Source organism: Panicum virgatum, chromosome 5N (assembly GCF_016808335.1).
Source record: "Panicum virgatum strain AP13 chromosome 5N, P.virgatum_v5, whole genome shotgun sequence".
NCBI lineage: Eukaryota > Viridiplantae > Streptophyta > Magnoliopsida > Poales > Poaceae > Panicum > Panicum virgatum.
Genome location: NC_053149.1, coordinates 70242150 through 70260088, shown reverse-complemented (window position 1 = coordinate 70260088; position 17939 = coordinate 70242150). Strand labels below are relative to the sequence as shown.

The window sequence follows — 17939 nt, the reverse complement described above, 5'->3', positions numbered from 1 at the left end:
GGACCGTAGCGCCAAGTCCTGGTTGGCATTGGAAAACTTGGCCAGGCGAGTCTGCAGAGGTCTTCCAAGTCTGCGCCCTCTCTGTACTGGCACGCATGCGTCTCTATCCGGCCTCTCTCGGATTCTCGCCAAGGATGCAAAATTTGGCCATGGGCGCACCAAAAAAAAAAACTGTTCCAAGCAAGCGTACGCAAGACGGCGAGGTTTTCTTCGATCGGCTGACCCTGTCCGGTCTTTGCGCCTAATTGCACGGTAGCCAATTCTGCTCATCACCAGAGTCCCGTTTGCTGGGGCTGAAAGTTCCGAGTTCCATCCAGCAGCAGGCAGGAATGTAAGGCTATAAATACAATCAGGGTTGCGTTGTGATGAGCATCCACTGCAAGGCCGGGCGATCTCTGGATACTCGCAGCGGTTGCAGAGGCCGGCCGGCGGCGTCGAAGAAGATGGCTAGGCGGCGAGGCGTTGCTCCCGTGCTCGCAGCCGCATTGGTCGTTGCGGCACTCGCCGCCACCGCTACAAGTATATATCCATCTTCTTGAACTCCGGCGAACGAACCATGCATCTGGCTAGTGTAGAGAGGAAAACGAAACTCAGAGCCCTTGCTTGCTTTCTTTATTTATTGCGTGCAGGTGTGCGAGCCATCGGCGTGTGCTACGGCGTGATCGGCAGCGGCCTCCCGTCCAAGAGCGACGTCGTGCAGCTCTACAAGTCCCACGGCATCGGCAACATGCGCTTCTACTTCGCCGACCAGGATGTCCTCAAAGCCCTGCGCGGCTCGGGCATCGGCCTCGCTCTCGACGTCGGCAACGAGAACCTCCGCGACCTCGCCGCCAACCCCGCCTCCGCGGCGTCCTGGGTCAAGGACAACGTGCAGGCCTACTACCCGGACGTCAACATCAGGTACATCGTCGTCGGGAACGAGGTCGACGGCGCCGCCTCGGTCCTCCAGGCCATGCAGAACGTCCACGACGCCCTCACGTCAGCCAACCTCGCCAGCAGCATCAAGGTGTCGACGGCGGTGAAGATGGACGTGCTCGACGACAACTCCTCGCCGCCCTCCAACGGCGTGTTCAGGGACCCCTCCGTGATGTCGCCCATCGTGCAGTTCCTCGCCGGCAACGGCGCGCCGCTGCTCGCCAACGTGTACCCCTACTTCGCCTACAAGGACAGCCAGGGCATCGACCTCAACTACGCGCTGTTCGAGCCGAGCTCCACGACGGTGGTCGACACCAACGGGCTCACCTACACGAACCTCTTCGACGCGATGGTGGACGCCATCCACGCCGCGCTGGACAAGGTCGGCGGCGGCGGCGTCGACGTCGTGGTGTCGGAGAGCGGGTGGCCGTCGGCCGACGGGAGGGGCGCCAGCGTGGAGAACGCGCGGACATACAACCAGAACCTGATCAACCACGCCGGCAAGGGCACGCCGAGGAAGCCGGGCCCGATGGAGGTGTACGTGTTCGCCATGTTCAACGAGGACAAGAAGGACGGCGACCCCACGGAGAAGAAGTTCGGGCTGTTCAATGGTCCCGACAAGACACCAGTCTACCCTATTAATTTCGCATGAGATTAAGTAACGCAGGAGTACATACAAGCCGGATTATTTCTACGCATGCTTCGAATACTGCATATACATATACTACTGCATACGAGTATATATGAACAACTTTTTTTGCAACCATATAAATAATAAACTAGGCGTATGGCCCCGCGCATTTGCGCAGTTAGTATTGAAAATTCAAAAATTTGCATGTTGTTGTATCCTTATATTTTTATTAAAGAGTATACTATTTATTACCATACATCAGCTTGTTCATTATCATTATCGTAAATTATTTCTTATTGTTGGTTAAACAATTCAAATATGATCTACCTATAATAACAATTTGATTTGTTGAGCTTTAATAATATTATGCATATAATTATTCTTATTTTCTTTTTATTTTGATTGATTGTTGTTAGCTTTAGTTTTTATTAATAATATGTTTGTAGCTGATACATAGCTAAATAATATTTTATATTTATATTTTTATAATGGCATGGGTGCATAATTTTTAATTAGGCACATGGATATTTTAGGTTATTTTTATTGTAATAGCATTGGTGGGTAATTTTTATTTTTCTAATTTTCTTCGATTAACGTAGTAATTTCTAGACCTTAAGAGCGAATGTGGAGGCTCCGTTTGTTGGCCAAATAATACGATAATAGATAGATAACGGAATGAATAAGTGGATACAGACATACTGTATACACAAAGAAGGATTTATCAGGTATTAGTTTTAATTTTGTGTGAACTAGCTTAGACCTGATGTTTGCTAAATTGTGTTTATGTTGATATTTTAAGCCAAACTGAAGCTTGTCGACAAGTTTATTTTTGTCACGAGAGCTTGGAAGTTATAGAAACCAAAGACCAAATGCATGCAGTACGTTGACTCAGAGTCAGAACAAGTCCATACCTTATCACAAATTCTGTGCTTCAAAGCTGCACACGAAAACAAGCACATAGGACTTGGACTTCTCTGGAGATCTAGGCATTCCAAAACGTAAAATGCAAATTTTTTTTACATCGCTTGCATGGTGTAATAAATATAGACGAAAAATAATTTGCATTACACAAATGGATTGTAAATCGCGAGACGAATCTAATGAGCCTAATTAGGGCGCGATTAGACACTAAATTGCTACAGTAACATGCTCTAACGATGGATTAATTAGGCTCATTAGATTCATCTCGTAGTTTACAGACGAGGTTTGTAATTAGTTTTGTGATTAGTCTACATTTAATACTACAAATGTTGAAGATTCCCTTCTAAAAATATAAAAATGCAAAATGAACTAAACAAGGCCCTAGTAGACTAGACTACTGGTACTATCTTGATCGTGTCCAAGTCAAGTTTAAGAGGACATTATATTGACCACGGGTACGCTCTGATTTTTACAGTCCATGCAAGAACTGAGAGGTAATTAGTACACTTTTGAGAACAAGCATGGAATTGCTATTCTTTTTACATATTAAGAATTATCCCGTGGGAACATAGGAACATATTTTACTGGGTAAGTTTGCTCAAGGACACTCTTCCTTGTTGGTAACTGTTGGTGGACACCAATCCAATGTTGTCTTTCCTAGTGAACCACAATTGAATGGTGGTTGTTTGCTCATGGATATCATGGCTATTAAAATAATAATTTTCTCTTTTTTAAATGGTATTAAATAATGATTTTCAAGTATAGAGGAAAGAGAGGAATTTGAAAATAACTATTGTGCCGAGGACAGAGCAAAAGCTTGGTTTGCAAGCTCACATGATTTTTTTTTGAAGGACCCAGACCACTCCGGCATTCATTAAAGAGTAGAGTTTTACAAGTGCGAGGCGCCCAAACGACATACAATCCCCGCTTGGCAGACCAGAGCTGCTCCTAAGGATTTTGCCCCTGCAACCACCCACAATCTAGCCATGTCACGCACTTCATTTACAAGTTGCACTGTGTGTTTGGTGTCCTGAAAAATACGATCGTTTATTTCTTTCTTTTCAGAGAGTAGTCGAAATTGCTAGAATCACCCGAGAACACACTCCCCTTGGTGCAGGAATTTGAAAATGGTCATCGTGCCAAGAACATCTTTTAAACTCAGGCCCTATTTAGTTCCCAAATTTTTTTAAGATTTCCCGTCACATCGAATTTTTGAACACATGCATGGAGCATTAAATGTAGTTTATTTTAAAAATAACTAATTAGACAGTTTAGCTAGAAATGATGAGATGAATCTTTTAAGTCTAATTAGTATATGATTGGACACTAATTATCAAATAAAAACAAAAATTCTACTGTAGCCAAACTCAAAAAATTTCACGAACTAAACACGCCCTCACTCTTTTATTAGCACAGAGCTGTAGATTAAACCTCGCTGGCTGCCACGTAGGAGCTCCTCCCTCCCTCTCCCATGCCTCCCCCGAAGAGCCCCGACGCTGACGCTTCTCTCTCCCTCTCCCCGGCGACCCCGCGGCACCTCTCCCTCCCTCTCCTCGCGCATCTCCCTCCTCAAGCTCGAGCTACGGCGAGCGTGGATCTGCTGCAGAGCGTGCCCGGCCCCAACCTCCACCGCAACATCTCGGCCGCTCCGCACTGCAGGCACAACCTCGCCCTCTTCGCCGGCCTCTCCGTGGCTGGTGCGGGGGTATGAGGGCGGGGCTTGGCACATGAGTGGGGGCTGGGGACAGGGAGGCGCCTCCTCTGTCGGATTCATGGCTGCCAATGTTGTTGGGGGCTAGGCTCTTTGTCTCCTCCAGCACAAGGATGGGGAGCTCTAAGTTCCACCAGGAGCACGGCTGGGCGCGGACGCGGGGGTGGCTGCGCGTCTTCCAGCGAAGGAGGAGATGCAGTACTGCAGTGGGCACAATACGCGTTGACGCCGAGCTTTGTTTTGCTCTGCTCCCCGCCCCTCTCTCTCTCTCCCTCTCTATATGGGCTGCCACATCAGCACCACATTGTTTGATCGCCGAAAACCACCGCCACATCAGCATGAAACCCAAAAACCGGCCTCAGGGTATAAATTGACCGGTTTGTAAAGTTGAGGTCCCTATATTAGACGGTTTGGAAGTGAGAGGTTAAAATTAAACTTCGTGAAGAGTTGAGAGGTTAAAACTGGACTTTTTCCTATTTGAAACATTGCACTCTAGTAGGACCAAGGAGAGTTTTGACGAGAAATCTATTCATCTCATATGCGATTTCCCGGTGATCCATCACAGAAGCCCGTGAAGGCACTGTGGATTGTCTTCCACCTCCAGCCAGGGCGGCGGGCGAGGGGTTGCGAGCTGAGACAACTAGGGGAGGAGGAGAGGGCGGTCGGCGAGGGGTGGTTGGTGGGGGGAGCGGCTGCCGGTGAGGTCGCCGGCGGCCGGGGTGGTGGAGGGCGGCGGCGGCCTTTAGGGTTTGGGTTGCCGGGGGTGGGATGGATCCATAGCCTCCGGCTATAGAAGAGGAGGCCGGGGGCGGCGGCGGCGGCCCGGCGGTGGCGGCGGTTGGGCCGGCGGAGGGCGAGGCGGCGCAAGAGTGCCGCCGGCCGGGTAGGGCTGGATCTCCGGTGGGCGGAGGCCGGCGACGGGGGCAAGGCAGTAGACTGGCAGCGTGCTTGGTTATGGTCGGCGGCGGTGGCATCGCTGGAGCTGGGGGAGGCAAGGGAGGCGGGGGCGCTGGTTTCAGCGATGTGCAGTCGATTCCTCGCACATGTGAGGAATAGACTCCCCCGAGTTTTGATGGCCTAGATCCGATGGTGCCCAGGTACTAGCCCACTAATGTTCGAGCGCAGGGTGCCTCGCTTTGATCTCTTAATTGATTGGGTTGTGTACTCCTTTCAAAAAGGAAAGAATACTGCATTGGCCTCTATTTCCACGACCCTTGTTTTTTTTTCCTTCTTGTGACAACTGCTTCGACTAGAAGTGGTAGAATTGGTCTTGGCGATTTATATTTGTTTTTCTCTCATTTTAATCTCCTCGAATAATGCCACTAGCTGGAAATAAAATGTTTAATGGTGTCATTCTCCACATTTGGAACGCATTAAATTAAGTGGCATGTATCAGAGAGATTCACCAAATCAAATCTTTTGAGGTCGAAATTCTCTCTTGAATTGCAGGTGTTTACAGAGAGATTGGCTCGTTTTGAGGTGGCGCATAGCTAGCCTTCTGTTGCATACTACAAAGCTGTTCAATGCCAAGTTTCCTCTTTTGAGGTTTCATTATTTAAAGTTTCGAGATGGCAGATATCAAAACCTCGCAATTCCTATATATTTCTCTTCCGGAATGGCAAGTTTTAATGAGCCACGCGTATCATCCAAACCTCACAATTCCAGTCCTACTTCTTCCGGAATGCATGGCAAGTTTTGTGAGGTGGCACAAATCAGAACTGCAAAGTTCCAGCCGTAGGGGGCCTAATTTCTCCGACCCATTGAAATTACAAATCTTTTGAGGTGACTGTTGGCACATATATACCAGATTTGAACAGTGTTTACATTCAGAGTGAGAGAAAACGGTGTCAAAAGACTGTAAAATAAAATTTAGGCCCTGTTTAGATTCATAAAGCCAAAATGCAATTTTTTTGTAAATTGCTTGCATGGTGTACTAAATGTAATCGAAAATAAATCGCATTATACAAATGGACTGTAAATCGCGAGACGAATCTAATGTGCCTAATCAATCTATCACTAGAGCATGTACTGTAGCAATTTAGTGTCTATTCACGTCTACCATTAGAGCATGTTACTGTAGCATTAATATAGCAATTTAGTGTCTAATTATATCTTAATTAGGCTCATTAGATTCGTCTCATAGTTTACAGACGAGATCTGTAATTAGTTTTGTGATTAGTCAACATTTAATACTTTAAATATTGAAGATTCCCTTCCAAAAATCCAAAAAACCAAAATACAAAGTGATCCAAACAAAGCCTTAGCATCGGGGAAAAAAAATCTCCCAATCCAATTTGATTTGGGCACATATTGAAGACGCGTTTATTTTTTTCTCTTCTGAAAACAACCACACATGCTCTGCCGCACCACATTAAAGGAAATTATTAATCCCCAGCAGGCCAGCACCAACCCAAGGTGGGTGAAACCAGTATAAAATAAGGTCGCCCTGGTGAGTTCCTTGTAGAATGCTTACATGTTCTAGGTAACCAGGTGCAAACTTCTGCTGCTTGCTATTGGAGTTTTGGCGGCCTCCTTTCTCAGTCCTGGTCTGCAAGATGGCGATTATGCAGGGCTCTGCTGCTATGCTTGCTGCTGGGGCAATGGCCGTTGGAGTTTTGGCCTCCCTTCTTACTGTTATGTGGTCGGATTGCTTCACTAAATCGAAGTACTAGTTTGGTTCCATAAAAAATGCAATCCCCATGCTCCATATAGTTGTGTTTTAACAATTTCTCCGTTAGAAAAACGGTTTTCTTTTTGCGGGTAACAGAAGCATGTATAATGCTTTTTGAACATTGCGATTTGTGAATGAATAACTAGAGCACTGTACTGCGCACGCTTCTGTATTGAATCTACGCCCCTGACAGCCGTGTCATGGAAGCCCTGCGCGGCTCCGGCATCGGGCTCATCCTTGGCGTCGTCAACCAAGACATGGGCCAGTGGCGAAGCTACGTGCTCGCGTAGGGGTCAGCCGACCCGATGATCCACGAAACATCAGTTGTACCCAGCATTTTTCCACCATATTGGACCCCAGTAAAAAAATTGCATGACCCCGGTGGCCCAGTCCAACAGCCCAGCATAGGCAGCTACAAGGCGCACTGCTTGGCCCATGAGCCAGGTTGCACACCAGGCCACCAGCCCATACTCCAATCGGTAGACGGCAGCTACAAGGCGCACTGCTTGGCCCATGAGCCAGGTTGCACACCAGGCCACCAGCCCATACTCCAATCGGTAGACAGGGTCAGGATCGCTGGGAAAAATAGATCGACATCTACTCTTCCCCTTCTCTCCGGCTCTTCGTCTTGCGCCGACCCGTCGACCTAGCGCCCAGGCGGCCAGCCCCTGCCATCTTGTGCATCCTCTCCTCATCTCATCACCATGTTTGGAGCCTAAGAGGTACCAGGTAACCCCAACTCCTCAACTTCAATTGACCATTCGATTCCTTGTTTGTTAAACGGGTGAAAAAATTGCTGCAGAGTTGAAGATGTAGGGGTCTCAGGGATTTTTATAATTGTTGATTCTGGTTCAGTTATGCGATGAGAAAGGACTAAAGGAGAAGCAAAGAGGAATTTTTTTTTGCTTGTAACCAGGAAAAGAGATTTATTTGATAGCTGCATTCCTTGTTCCAACAAGATGCCAGGTAAAGAGATTGAATAATAGTGACTACTTTAGTGTTGCGTTCAGTATCTAATTTAATGTTTATTTGTGCTGACTAATTTTTTAGGCAATCAAAGCACAATGGAACTATTCTTGAAAAGAAAATTGCCCCTAACTGATGATAACGATGAGAATCTTGATAGAGGCACTTCAAGAAGAGATGACACTGCACCAAACGCTAATCATTTTACTCATCTTTCTTCACGGGTCTCACGACAGGAGGTAAATTTTGATGAGCTTCCATATGATCCAGCAGATAGAAGGAGAATATCATATTATATAGGCCAAAATCTACAAGATGACATAAGGCGAAAGTATTTGATAAGGGGTCCTTTTAAACCACCACCTGGTTTTAAGTTTCCAGAGACAATAATAGCAGGTCATCCACGTCGATGTCAATCTAATTGGTTTACTAGATATGATTGGCTAGAGTACAGTGAAAAGGTGGATAAGTGCTTTTGTTTATATTGCTACTTGTTTAGAGATTGCAACATGGGCCAAGGTGGGAATGATGCATTTGTAATAGCTGGTTGGGATGGCTGGAACAAATCTGATAGGCTTCGAGATCATGTAGGCAAATGTAATAGTTTTCATAACACAGCTGTGAAAAGATGCAACAACTTATTGAAGCCTGGCCAATCAATTGGTGCTGCTTTGAACAAGCAAAGTAATCTGACTAAAGAGATGCATTTGATTCGATTGACCACTTCAATTAAAGCAGTCCGATACTTGTTGAATCAAGGTTTAGCTTTTCGTGGCCATGATGAATCAGAAGAGTCCACAAATAAGGGAAATTTTCGAGAGTTGTTACAACTTTTGGCAGATGGAAATGACAAGGTAAAGGAAGCAATAAGTAAGGCTCCAAAAAACAATAAGATGATAGCTCCTGAAATTCAAAAGGATATTGCAGAGTGTTTTGCTGAGGTAAGAGAACTTTGCAATATTATTTTGTTTCAGAAAATATGCTCTCTCTCTCTAAGTGTGAATAGATGAATTAATTATTTCTTTTGCAGATCATAGTGAAATCTGTCATTGAAGAAATTGGTGGGGATGTCTTTTGCATATTAGTAGATGAATCAGCAGATGTTTCTGGTAAGGAACAAATGGCTATTGTTTTGCGATATGCTGATAAGCTCGGGGAAATAAAAGAGAGGCTTATTGCTGTGGTTCATGTGAAAGAGACATCAGCTTCTTGTCTTAAAGCTAACATCGATCATGTGTTTGCTAAATATGGATTGAGCTTCAAACAAATTAGAGGACAAGGTTATGATGGAGCCAGCAACATGAGAGGTGAATTTAATGGTTTAAGGGCTTTAATCATGAGAGAAAATAGCTCTGCGTATTATATCCATTGCTTTGCCCATCAGCTGCAATTAGTCATTGTTGCAGTAGCTAAAAAGAATGATGATTCTAGTGATTTTTTTGACATGGTATCCCTATTGCTTACTGTGGCGGGGGCTTCTTGCAAACGTAAAGATATGATTCGAGAAAGTCAACAAGAGAGAGTGAAAAAAGCCATAGGCAGTGGACAGCTTAGTAGTGGAACTGGATTAAATCAAGAACAAGCCCTTCAAAGAGCTGGAGACACACGTTGGGGTTCTCATTATAAAACCCTCAAGAGCCTTAACAATCTGTACCCTGAAGTTATTGAAGTGCTCCATTATGTTGAAAAAGAAGGTCCAAATGATGCAAAGAGACGTCAAGCTCGTGGTCTCTTGAACTATCTCAAAGATTTTGATTTTGTGTTCCATTTACAGTTAATGCTGCTTATTCTAGGACATGCAAATTCTTTGTCACTATCATTGCAAAGGAAGGATAAAGACATCTTAGAAGCCATGTTAGAGGTGAAGTTAACCAAGCAAAAATTTCAGCAAATTAGAGATGATGGCTGTGACTCTTTATTGGAGGCCATATACTCCTTTTGTGAAGAACATGGCATTCCTAAGGTTGATATGGAGGAGGACTATATTGATCGTCATAATCCAAGAAAAAAGACCAATCGCACCAACTATCAACATTATAGATATGATTGCTTGAATCCAATTATTGACTTGCAGCTTGCAGAGTTCAGTGACCGTTTTAATGAGGTGAATTCTAAACTGCTTACTCAGATTGCTGCTTTCAGTCCCAAAAATTCTTTTGAGGCTTTCAAAGTTGAGAGCTTGATGGAGTTGGCTAAGTCGTACCCCGATGATTTTAATTCAACACAATTGAAGGATCTTGGACTTGAGCTTCCTATTTACATTGATAATGTGCGAGCTGATGAAAGATTTGCCAATTTGGATACTATTTCTGAACTTGCTAAGTTGATGGTGCGGACAAAAAAGGATCTTGCTTTTTCTTTGGTCTATCGGCTTCTCAAGTTAATACTAGTTCTTCCTGTTGCCACTGCATCAGTTGAGAGATGCTTTTCAGCAATGAAAATTGTGAAGACAATATTGCGAAATCGTATTGGTGATGAATTTATGAGTCATTGTATCATATGCTTTGTAGAACAAGGATTTCTAGCCACAATTCCAATCAAAGATGTAATTGTCCGCTTTAACACGATGGAGGACCGTAACCGTAGAGGGTAGTCATGGGAGTGAATGCTTACTTTGTATTTATCACAATATGTGAATGTCCTTTATCTCATTTTATCGATATTAAGATTTTGTATGGTACTATATTTTACCAAATCTGTATTGTGGCATTTTATCCTGGCTTCGCCCCTGACATGGGCAACCTCGCTGCCTGCCCATCATGCGCCGCAACCTGGGTCCAGACCAACGTCAAGCCCTACTACCCCGCCGTGAACATCCTGTACATCGCCGTCGGCAACGAGGTGCAGGGCGGCGCGACGCAGAGCATCCTCCCGGCCATGCGCAACCTCCAAGGCGCCCTGGCCGCCGCCAGCCTCGCCGGCATCAAGGTGTCCACGTGCGTGAGGCTGGACGTGGTCACCAACTCCTTCCCTCCCTCCAGCGGCGTGTTCGCGCAGCCCTACATGGCGGACATCGCGCGGTTCCTGGCGACCGCCGGCGCGCCGCTGCTCGCCAACGTGTACCCCTACTTCGCCTACAAGGGCAGCCCCGGCGACATCAGCCTCAACTACGCGCTCTTCTTGCCGGGCACGACGGTGACGGACGCTGGCAACGGTCTGGTCTACACCAACCTGTTCGACGCGATGGTGGACGCCGTGGTGGCGGCGCTGGAGAAGGCCGGCGCGGCGAACGTCAGGGTCGTTGTGTCCGAGAGCGGGTGGCCGTCGGCAGGTGGGACGGCGGCCAGCGTGCAGAATGCGCAGACGTACAACCAGAACCTGATCAACCATGGCGCCCAGGGCACGCCCAAGAGGCCCGGGGCGTTGGAGACCTTGGTGTTCGCCATGTTCAACGAGAACCAGAAGCCGGGGGAGCCGACGGAGCAAAACTTTGGACTCTTCTATCCTAACAAGTTTCCGGTGTATCCCATCACTTTCAGATGAACCTCTTATATACGAGTGTGTTGTTATTTTGTTTCAATAAAAATATCATGCTACATGCCTACTACTCCCCCAACAAATATTGCAAATTCGCAACAATAATAATCTTACTATTACTAATTAAAAGCTTATTTTAAACTTCCACGTGAAGCCATCTAGAATCAAATTTGGATATTTAAAAAATAAAGAAATTCTAAAAATTATCATACAAATTAGAAACATCCGGTCATCAATCCGACAACTTTAATCATACTAGTCGTTGGATATGTTATCTTTCCTAATAATTACTCACCTATGCTATTATCATAATAGACTAAAGTAAATCCTCTAAACATGAATCTAAACAGAGTCGGACGGAGGGGCGTGCAGCCCGTGTAGCTGCACAGGGGCCCCATTTTTTCGGGGCACCAAAATTTTAATGTAGCCCATCACGATCAAGCTCATTAGCCCAATAATTATTAACTAGCTCCCTTGTTCCTAATCGGTCGGCCCAAATATAACTAGAGGTGATAACTGATCATGATCCTGATAGTCGCTTCACAATCCAATTTAGCCTTTATATATGTTTGGCTCAAAATTAAATAATATTAGAGCTTGTCTTTTTAGGGTCCGACTATTTTAGTGCCCGGACCTTAGATTATCTAGGTTATATTTTAAGACCCTTTATCACCCCTAATGTAACTGACACACGCAGACACGCTGGGCACACATCCCTGGCCAAAAAGACCTGCTAGCTTGCCCAGTTGCCCTCGAGTCTTAGCAGGTGTTGATTCATCTTGACGCAATCACGTCATCATGACGCGAACTCATGCATTCATCTTTTATGATATAAAGATCGCTTAAAGTTATATCTTGTGCAAATCGATCTAGAAAATATGATTCCAACAAATCCCACTTAATAATTTTATTATCATAGTACTTGAGAGATGTTGGAGAAGATTGATGATGCATTGAATATTTTATTGCAAGAAACATGACAAAAATAAAGTTGTTTATCTAAATATTATGCAATTAAGATTAAATACGTACAATTCTTGGCATGTTTCGTTCCTATGTAATATATTATATTATATTCAATATTTGATTGTTCTATTTCGCTAGTCTAGTAGACCTCACTTAGAATTTTGCACAGGACCCCGCTTTATGCCGGCATAACCCTGAATCTAAATTACCCATATTTACCATTAAAAAAATTTAAAGTAACCTCTAATCTTCGTGTAAATTACCCACCTATATACTATAAAAATAATACATATAACCCCCCCTAAATGTACATATAAACTATCCAATTATATCATTATTAAAAATTAAGTAATCTCTTAATCTGAATCTAGATTATATAATTATAATAAATAATTAAAGCGTGTCAATATAAAATTCTAAATTACTATTTCTATCACTATTACTATATTATTTATATAAAAATACCAACGATATGTGGTACAAGGATCATGTGTCTTAAGTATACTTGCTGGGATGTAATACTTCATACAGATGTTTTCTGTAAGATAAAGGAATAACTTTATTCCATCCTTTATATAAAACATGTGCATCAATCCACAAGAAGTTGGATACGCTCGTGGATTTTGATGCCCATTGATTTGATACCCAAAGCATTGCATTTGGTGGTTTGGGGGACTACCATCCACGTACGTAAACAAAGATTATTTCATACAACAGTCTTATGGAAGAATCATAAATGTCTTAGCTATCCAGTGCAATCCATGAGAAGTTGCATATCCCTCTGTTCCATCAGCAAAGGACGACGTCAAGTATAAAACAAGGTGTGCCATTTTTACTTGCCCATTGCATTTGCTGGTTTCATTCAGAATTTCAGATGGTGGGTATGAACGGGGTTGCTCCTTTGCTTGCATTCGCATTGTATATTATTGGATTATTATTCCACAGCTTGGTTCCAAAGGGTACGTGCTCATACTTGTTTTTTTTTTATCATCGTTACATGAAACAAGAAGTGAATTAGACTTTGACGTTCTGATATTAGAAGGTAGGAATTCACCATGGATAGAAATTAGAAAAGTAACACGATGCATCATCACAGCTTTTGAAAGCATATTAACTATGGTTATAGCACGCGGCGCGTGCAGGCTGTGGAGTCCATCGGCGTCTGCTACGGCATGGTCGGCAACGACCTCCCGCCAGCGACCGGCGTGGTGAAGCTGTACAAGTCCCCCGGCATCACCAGCATGCGCATCTACGCCCCCAACACCCATGTCCTGGACGCCCTACGCGGATCAGGCATCAGGCTCGTCCTCGGCGTCGCCAACGAGGACCTCGCCGGCCTCGCCTCCAACAGAGCCTCCGCCGCGTCGTGGGTGCGGGCCAACGTCAAGCCCTACTACCCGTCCGTGAACATCGCGTACATCGCCGTCGGCAACGAGGTGCAGGGCGGCGCGACGCGGAGCATCCTCCCGGCCATGCGGAACCTCGCCGGCGTCAAGGTGTCGACGTGCGTGCGGCTGGACGTGGTCACCAACTCGTTCCCTCCCTCCGGCGGCGTGTTGGCGCAGCCCTGCGTGGCGGAGATCGCGCGGTCCCTGGCGACCACCGGCGCGCCGCTGCTGGCCAACGTGTACCCCTACTTCGCCTACAAGGAGGACCCGCGGAGCATCAGCCTCAGCTACGCGACGTTCCGGCCGGGCACGACGGTGAGGGGCGGCGGCAACGGGCTGGTCTACACGAACCTGTTGGACGCCATCTACGCGGCGCTGGAGAAGGCCGGGGCGCCGAACGTCAGGGTCGTCGTGTCGGAGACCGGGTGGCCGTCCGCCGGCGGGTTCGCGGCGACCGTGGACAACGCGCGCAGGTACAACCAGGCCGCCATCGACCACGTCCGGCGGGGCACGCCCAAGAGGCCCGGGGTGCAGCTGGAGACGTACGTGTTCGCCATGTTCAACGAGAAGCAGAAGCCGGGGGAGCCGACGGAGAAAAGCTTTGGGCTCTTCCATCCAAACACGTCGTCAGCACTCAGCCGTGTATCGCATCAAATTCCGGTGAAAGTGTCGTCATTGTGACGGAACCGCCAAATTAAAACTCTAATTAAGCGTAATGGCCGTCATTTGAACACATCGGGCTCATTAGCTTAATGGCTTAATTTGGCGATCCTTTCTCAACCCACGCCCCGATCGAAACATCACCGATAGTCCCACGCGAAGGTGGGCGCAGATGGTACAAGCACGACACATATTTGAATATACAACAAATATACATAGAACTTGACCTTAAGTTTTACAAACCGAGTTTGAATAAATACATAATTCACAAACTCTACAATACTGAAATCCTGGCTCGTCTAGAGGAACGGGCCTACAGCTACCAAAAGTGAGCCCTAGAGAGATCCCTAACTAAACGTCCGGCTCCACGACCACCCATCCCTCTGCATCCCGGCAGATGAACTTGGCGCAGCAGGGACAGAAGTCTACGTCTGCGTGCCCTGAAATAATGTTGGCAACAAACCCTGAGTATTCTAATACTCAGCAAGGCTTACCCGACCAGTGGGTATAACTTAGCCCACATAGCTAGACATGCAAGGCTTTTGGCTGGTGGTTATTTTGCAGAAAAAGCAACTAAAGTAATTCCTTACTTTCATTATTTTAGCTTCAGATTCTAAATAAATTAACTCTCATCTCATATTCGCAAAGACCTACTATAGCAAATATGGTGATGCAAGCAAAATAATTCGATGAGCTCAATATTTTATATAAACATACCTAACTCATATTCTACATTTTTGCTACGGTGTGACAAAGAGACCAAGGCCCTCATAACCGCGAGACACGGCGAATCGATCCGATTTAACCTTGCAAGGTGGACCTAACCAACACGGCACGTATTTGCCCCGTCGGACTATACATACCAACCATTCCCCTCCCCGCCTCGAACTACAGGAACCAGCCCAACGACATATGGTCAGCCGAGCTCAACGTGAGACCACCAAAAGTAAACACATGCATCCCAATTCTCCGCGACTACTCGACTCGCCCCAGGAGTTGGGTGCGGGTTCCTGTACTTTCGAAGCAAGGCAGTACTCGGCTTACCGGTTTCGACTACCTCCTACTCCCGGCATGCGGTTAGTACAGTTCAATCCCCGATCAGCACTGCCACATCCACCGGTCCTTAATCGACACAGACGGGGCTAAGACACCCAGGAACCCTGTCCTGCTGCCATACCTATCCATCATCCCCGCCCGGTCTCACATTTCCATGTTCATTTCGAAACCAAGCTCATATACTGAATTATATAAAGATAATAATGTATCTCGCGAGTAACCGGAAATTACTCGACTCCTAACATCCTACATCTCGCGAGTGCAGGAGACCACTCGTCTTCTACCGGTAACATTAAGCTTAGCACAACTATCGTCCTATACATGCTAGTATAACTCCGGAAATCCTATGAATCATGCAACTAGGGTTCCAAACAATTCCTAAACCTAATGCACAAGTAATAGAAACATACATAGGTGTCTTAATTTAAAATACTAGGATGTGCACCGGGGCTTGCCTTGCGCCTGCTGCTCAACACTGGGGCCAGACGGGCCTTGGGCTGGGTGCTCACACCCCTCCTCTTGGGCTTGCGTCGTTTGCTCTTGTGGTGCCGCGATCACCTCAAAGACGGCTCCCTCAGATGCGGATGCTACACGTATGCATATGAATTAAATGAGTGCAGCCCAAGAATGTAACTAGTTTACTTTAACTGAAACACCCTGCGGACTGTCCGCGCCCGAGTGGCGGACTGTCCGCCGCACTATCCTACCAACCCAGCAGAGGCAACAACGTCTCTGGAACTTTTTCCCATTTTACCTGCGGACTGTCCGGCCACCCCTGGCGGACCGTCCGCAGTTCAAGTACTCAACCCACCAGAGACGAAAACGTCTCTGGACAATTTCCTAGACTCTACTGCGGACTGTCCGCGCCCTAGTAGCGGACCGTCCGCAGTTCACCCCTGCGAACCTCCAGAGACGACATCGTCTCTGGAACAAATTTGAGCCTCAATGGCGGACCGTCCGCTCCCCGATAGCGGACTGTCCGCAGTCAATCTTGCAAAAACAACCAGAGGCAACATCGTCTCTGGACAAAACTAACCTGACCGGCGGACCGTCCGCGCCTCCCAGGCGGACCGTCCGCGATAACTAATTTCTGACCTTCGCCCTAGGCGGCAGCAAGGGTGGCGGCGACGGCGGAGGCCGTGCTCCGGCGCCGGCGACACGCCATGGAAGGGGAAAAAGGCTGGGAAGCATAAGAAACTCACCACGAATCCATTCCCGCGGTCGGTTCGAGTGGAGGGCGACCGGAGAGGCGGATCGGCGGTGGAACTGAGCTTCAACGCCTCCAATGGCGTCCGGCGGTGGTGGGAAGGATTCCGGCCGTGAGGAGCCGGTCTGGAGGTTTGGGAAAGTGGAGGAGGGGCTAGGGAAGGTACTCGCGCAAGGAATCGAGTTAGGATGGCCGGAGAAGGGAGATCGAGGGGAGAGGGCGACGTCGAGGCGAGCGGTCTAGAGTCGCTCGGTTCTGGACGAAATGAGGAGGAAGAGAGATCTGACCAGCGGGTCCCACATCCGTCCAGATAAATATCTGGCGATGCCTCGCGGACTGTCCGCCGTCACCTCGCGGACTATCCGCGTGGTGGTTGTTACAATCCTACCCCCTAAAAGAAATCTCGCCCCGAGATTCAAGGAATAGCTAAAGGGAGAGTTATAAATTGGTGTGTACCTCGATAGACTTGTAGCAATTCCGAACATTTAGCCTGAACAAATTCCTCCGTCTCCCAAGTAGCTTCCCGCTCGGAGTGGTTGCTCCATTGCACTTTATAGAAAACACTGGTTTGATTCCGAGTGACCCTGGTTTTGTGATCAACGATTTTGATTGGGTATTCGGGATAGACAAGATCGGGTTCCACTTGTAGTTTCTCAATGTCAAGCACCTTCTTTGGAACACGGAGGCATTTCCTGAGCTGAGATACGTGGAATATATTATGAACCGCGGATAAGTGGGCAGGAAGCTCCAAACGGTATGCCACTGGCCCACATTGCTCAACAATAAGAAAAGGCCCAACATAACGAGGTGCGAGCTTTCCTTTCACCCCGAACCGTTGAACCCCCTTCATTGGAGATACCCGCAGATAGACATGATCCCCCACTAGAAACAGGGTGGATTGACGCTTCTTGTCCGCATAACTCTTTTGTCGGGATTGGGCAATCTTCAAATTTTCCTGAATGACCCGAACCTGCTCTTCTGCTTCATTCACCATATCGGGCCCAAAGAAAGTTCTCTCCCCCGCTTCTGACCAATTCAAAGGCGTTCTGCATTTCCGTCCATATAAGGCCGTAAATGGAGCCATCTTGATGCTTTCTTGATAACTGTTGTTATAAGCAAACTCGGCCAATGGCAAGCACTCATCCCATTTCTGACTGTAGGTGAGCACGCAAGCCCTAAGCATGTCCTCTAATATTTGGTTTATTCTCTCTGTTTGACCGTCAGTCTGGGGATGATAAGCCGAGCTGCGGAGGAGCCGAGTGCCGAGGGCGGCATGAAAGTGCTCCCAAAACCGGGCAATGAACTGAGCACCCCGGTCTGAAATGATTGTTTTTGGAATTCCATGAAGACTCACAATGCGATCTATATAT

General features: G+C 46.9%; 2 protein-coding genes and 1 pseudogene across 3 annotated transcripts in view; 2 read left to right on the top strand and 1 right to left on the bottom strand.

Annotated features, from left to right (window-relative positions):
* The window catches only part of LOC120672029, a 96594-nt pseudogene that overhangs the window by 50149 nt on the left and 28506 nt on the right, over positions 1-17939 (bottom strand). The gene's annotated exons all lie outside the window — the stretch shown is intronic.
* Positions 214-1802, top strand: LOC120672034 (glucan endo-1,3-beta-glucosidase GII-like). Its single transcript, XM_039952328.1, has 2 exons — positions 214-519; positions 630-1802. Exons 1-2 carry the CDS (start codon positions 366-368, stop codon positions 1565-1567), a joined length of 1092 nt encoding a protein of 363 aa, XP_039808262.1. The 5' UTR covers positions 214-365; the 3' UTR covers positions 1568-1802.
* On the top strand, positions 7348-10498 carry LOC120672028 (zinc finger MYM-type protein 1-like). The gene is made up of 2 exons (XM_039952321.1): positions 7348-8756; positions 8846-10498. Exons 1-2 carry the CDS (start codon positions 7914-7916, stop codon positions 10406-10408), a joined length of 2406 nt encoding a protein of 801 aa, XP_039808255.1. The 5' UTR covers positions 7348-7913; the 3' UTR covers positions 10409-10498.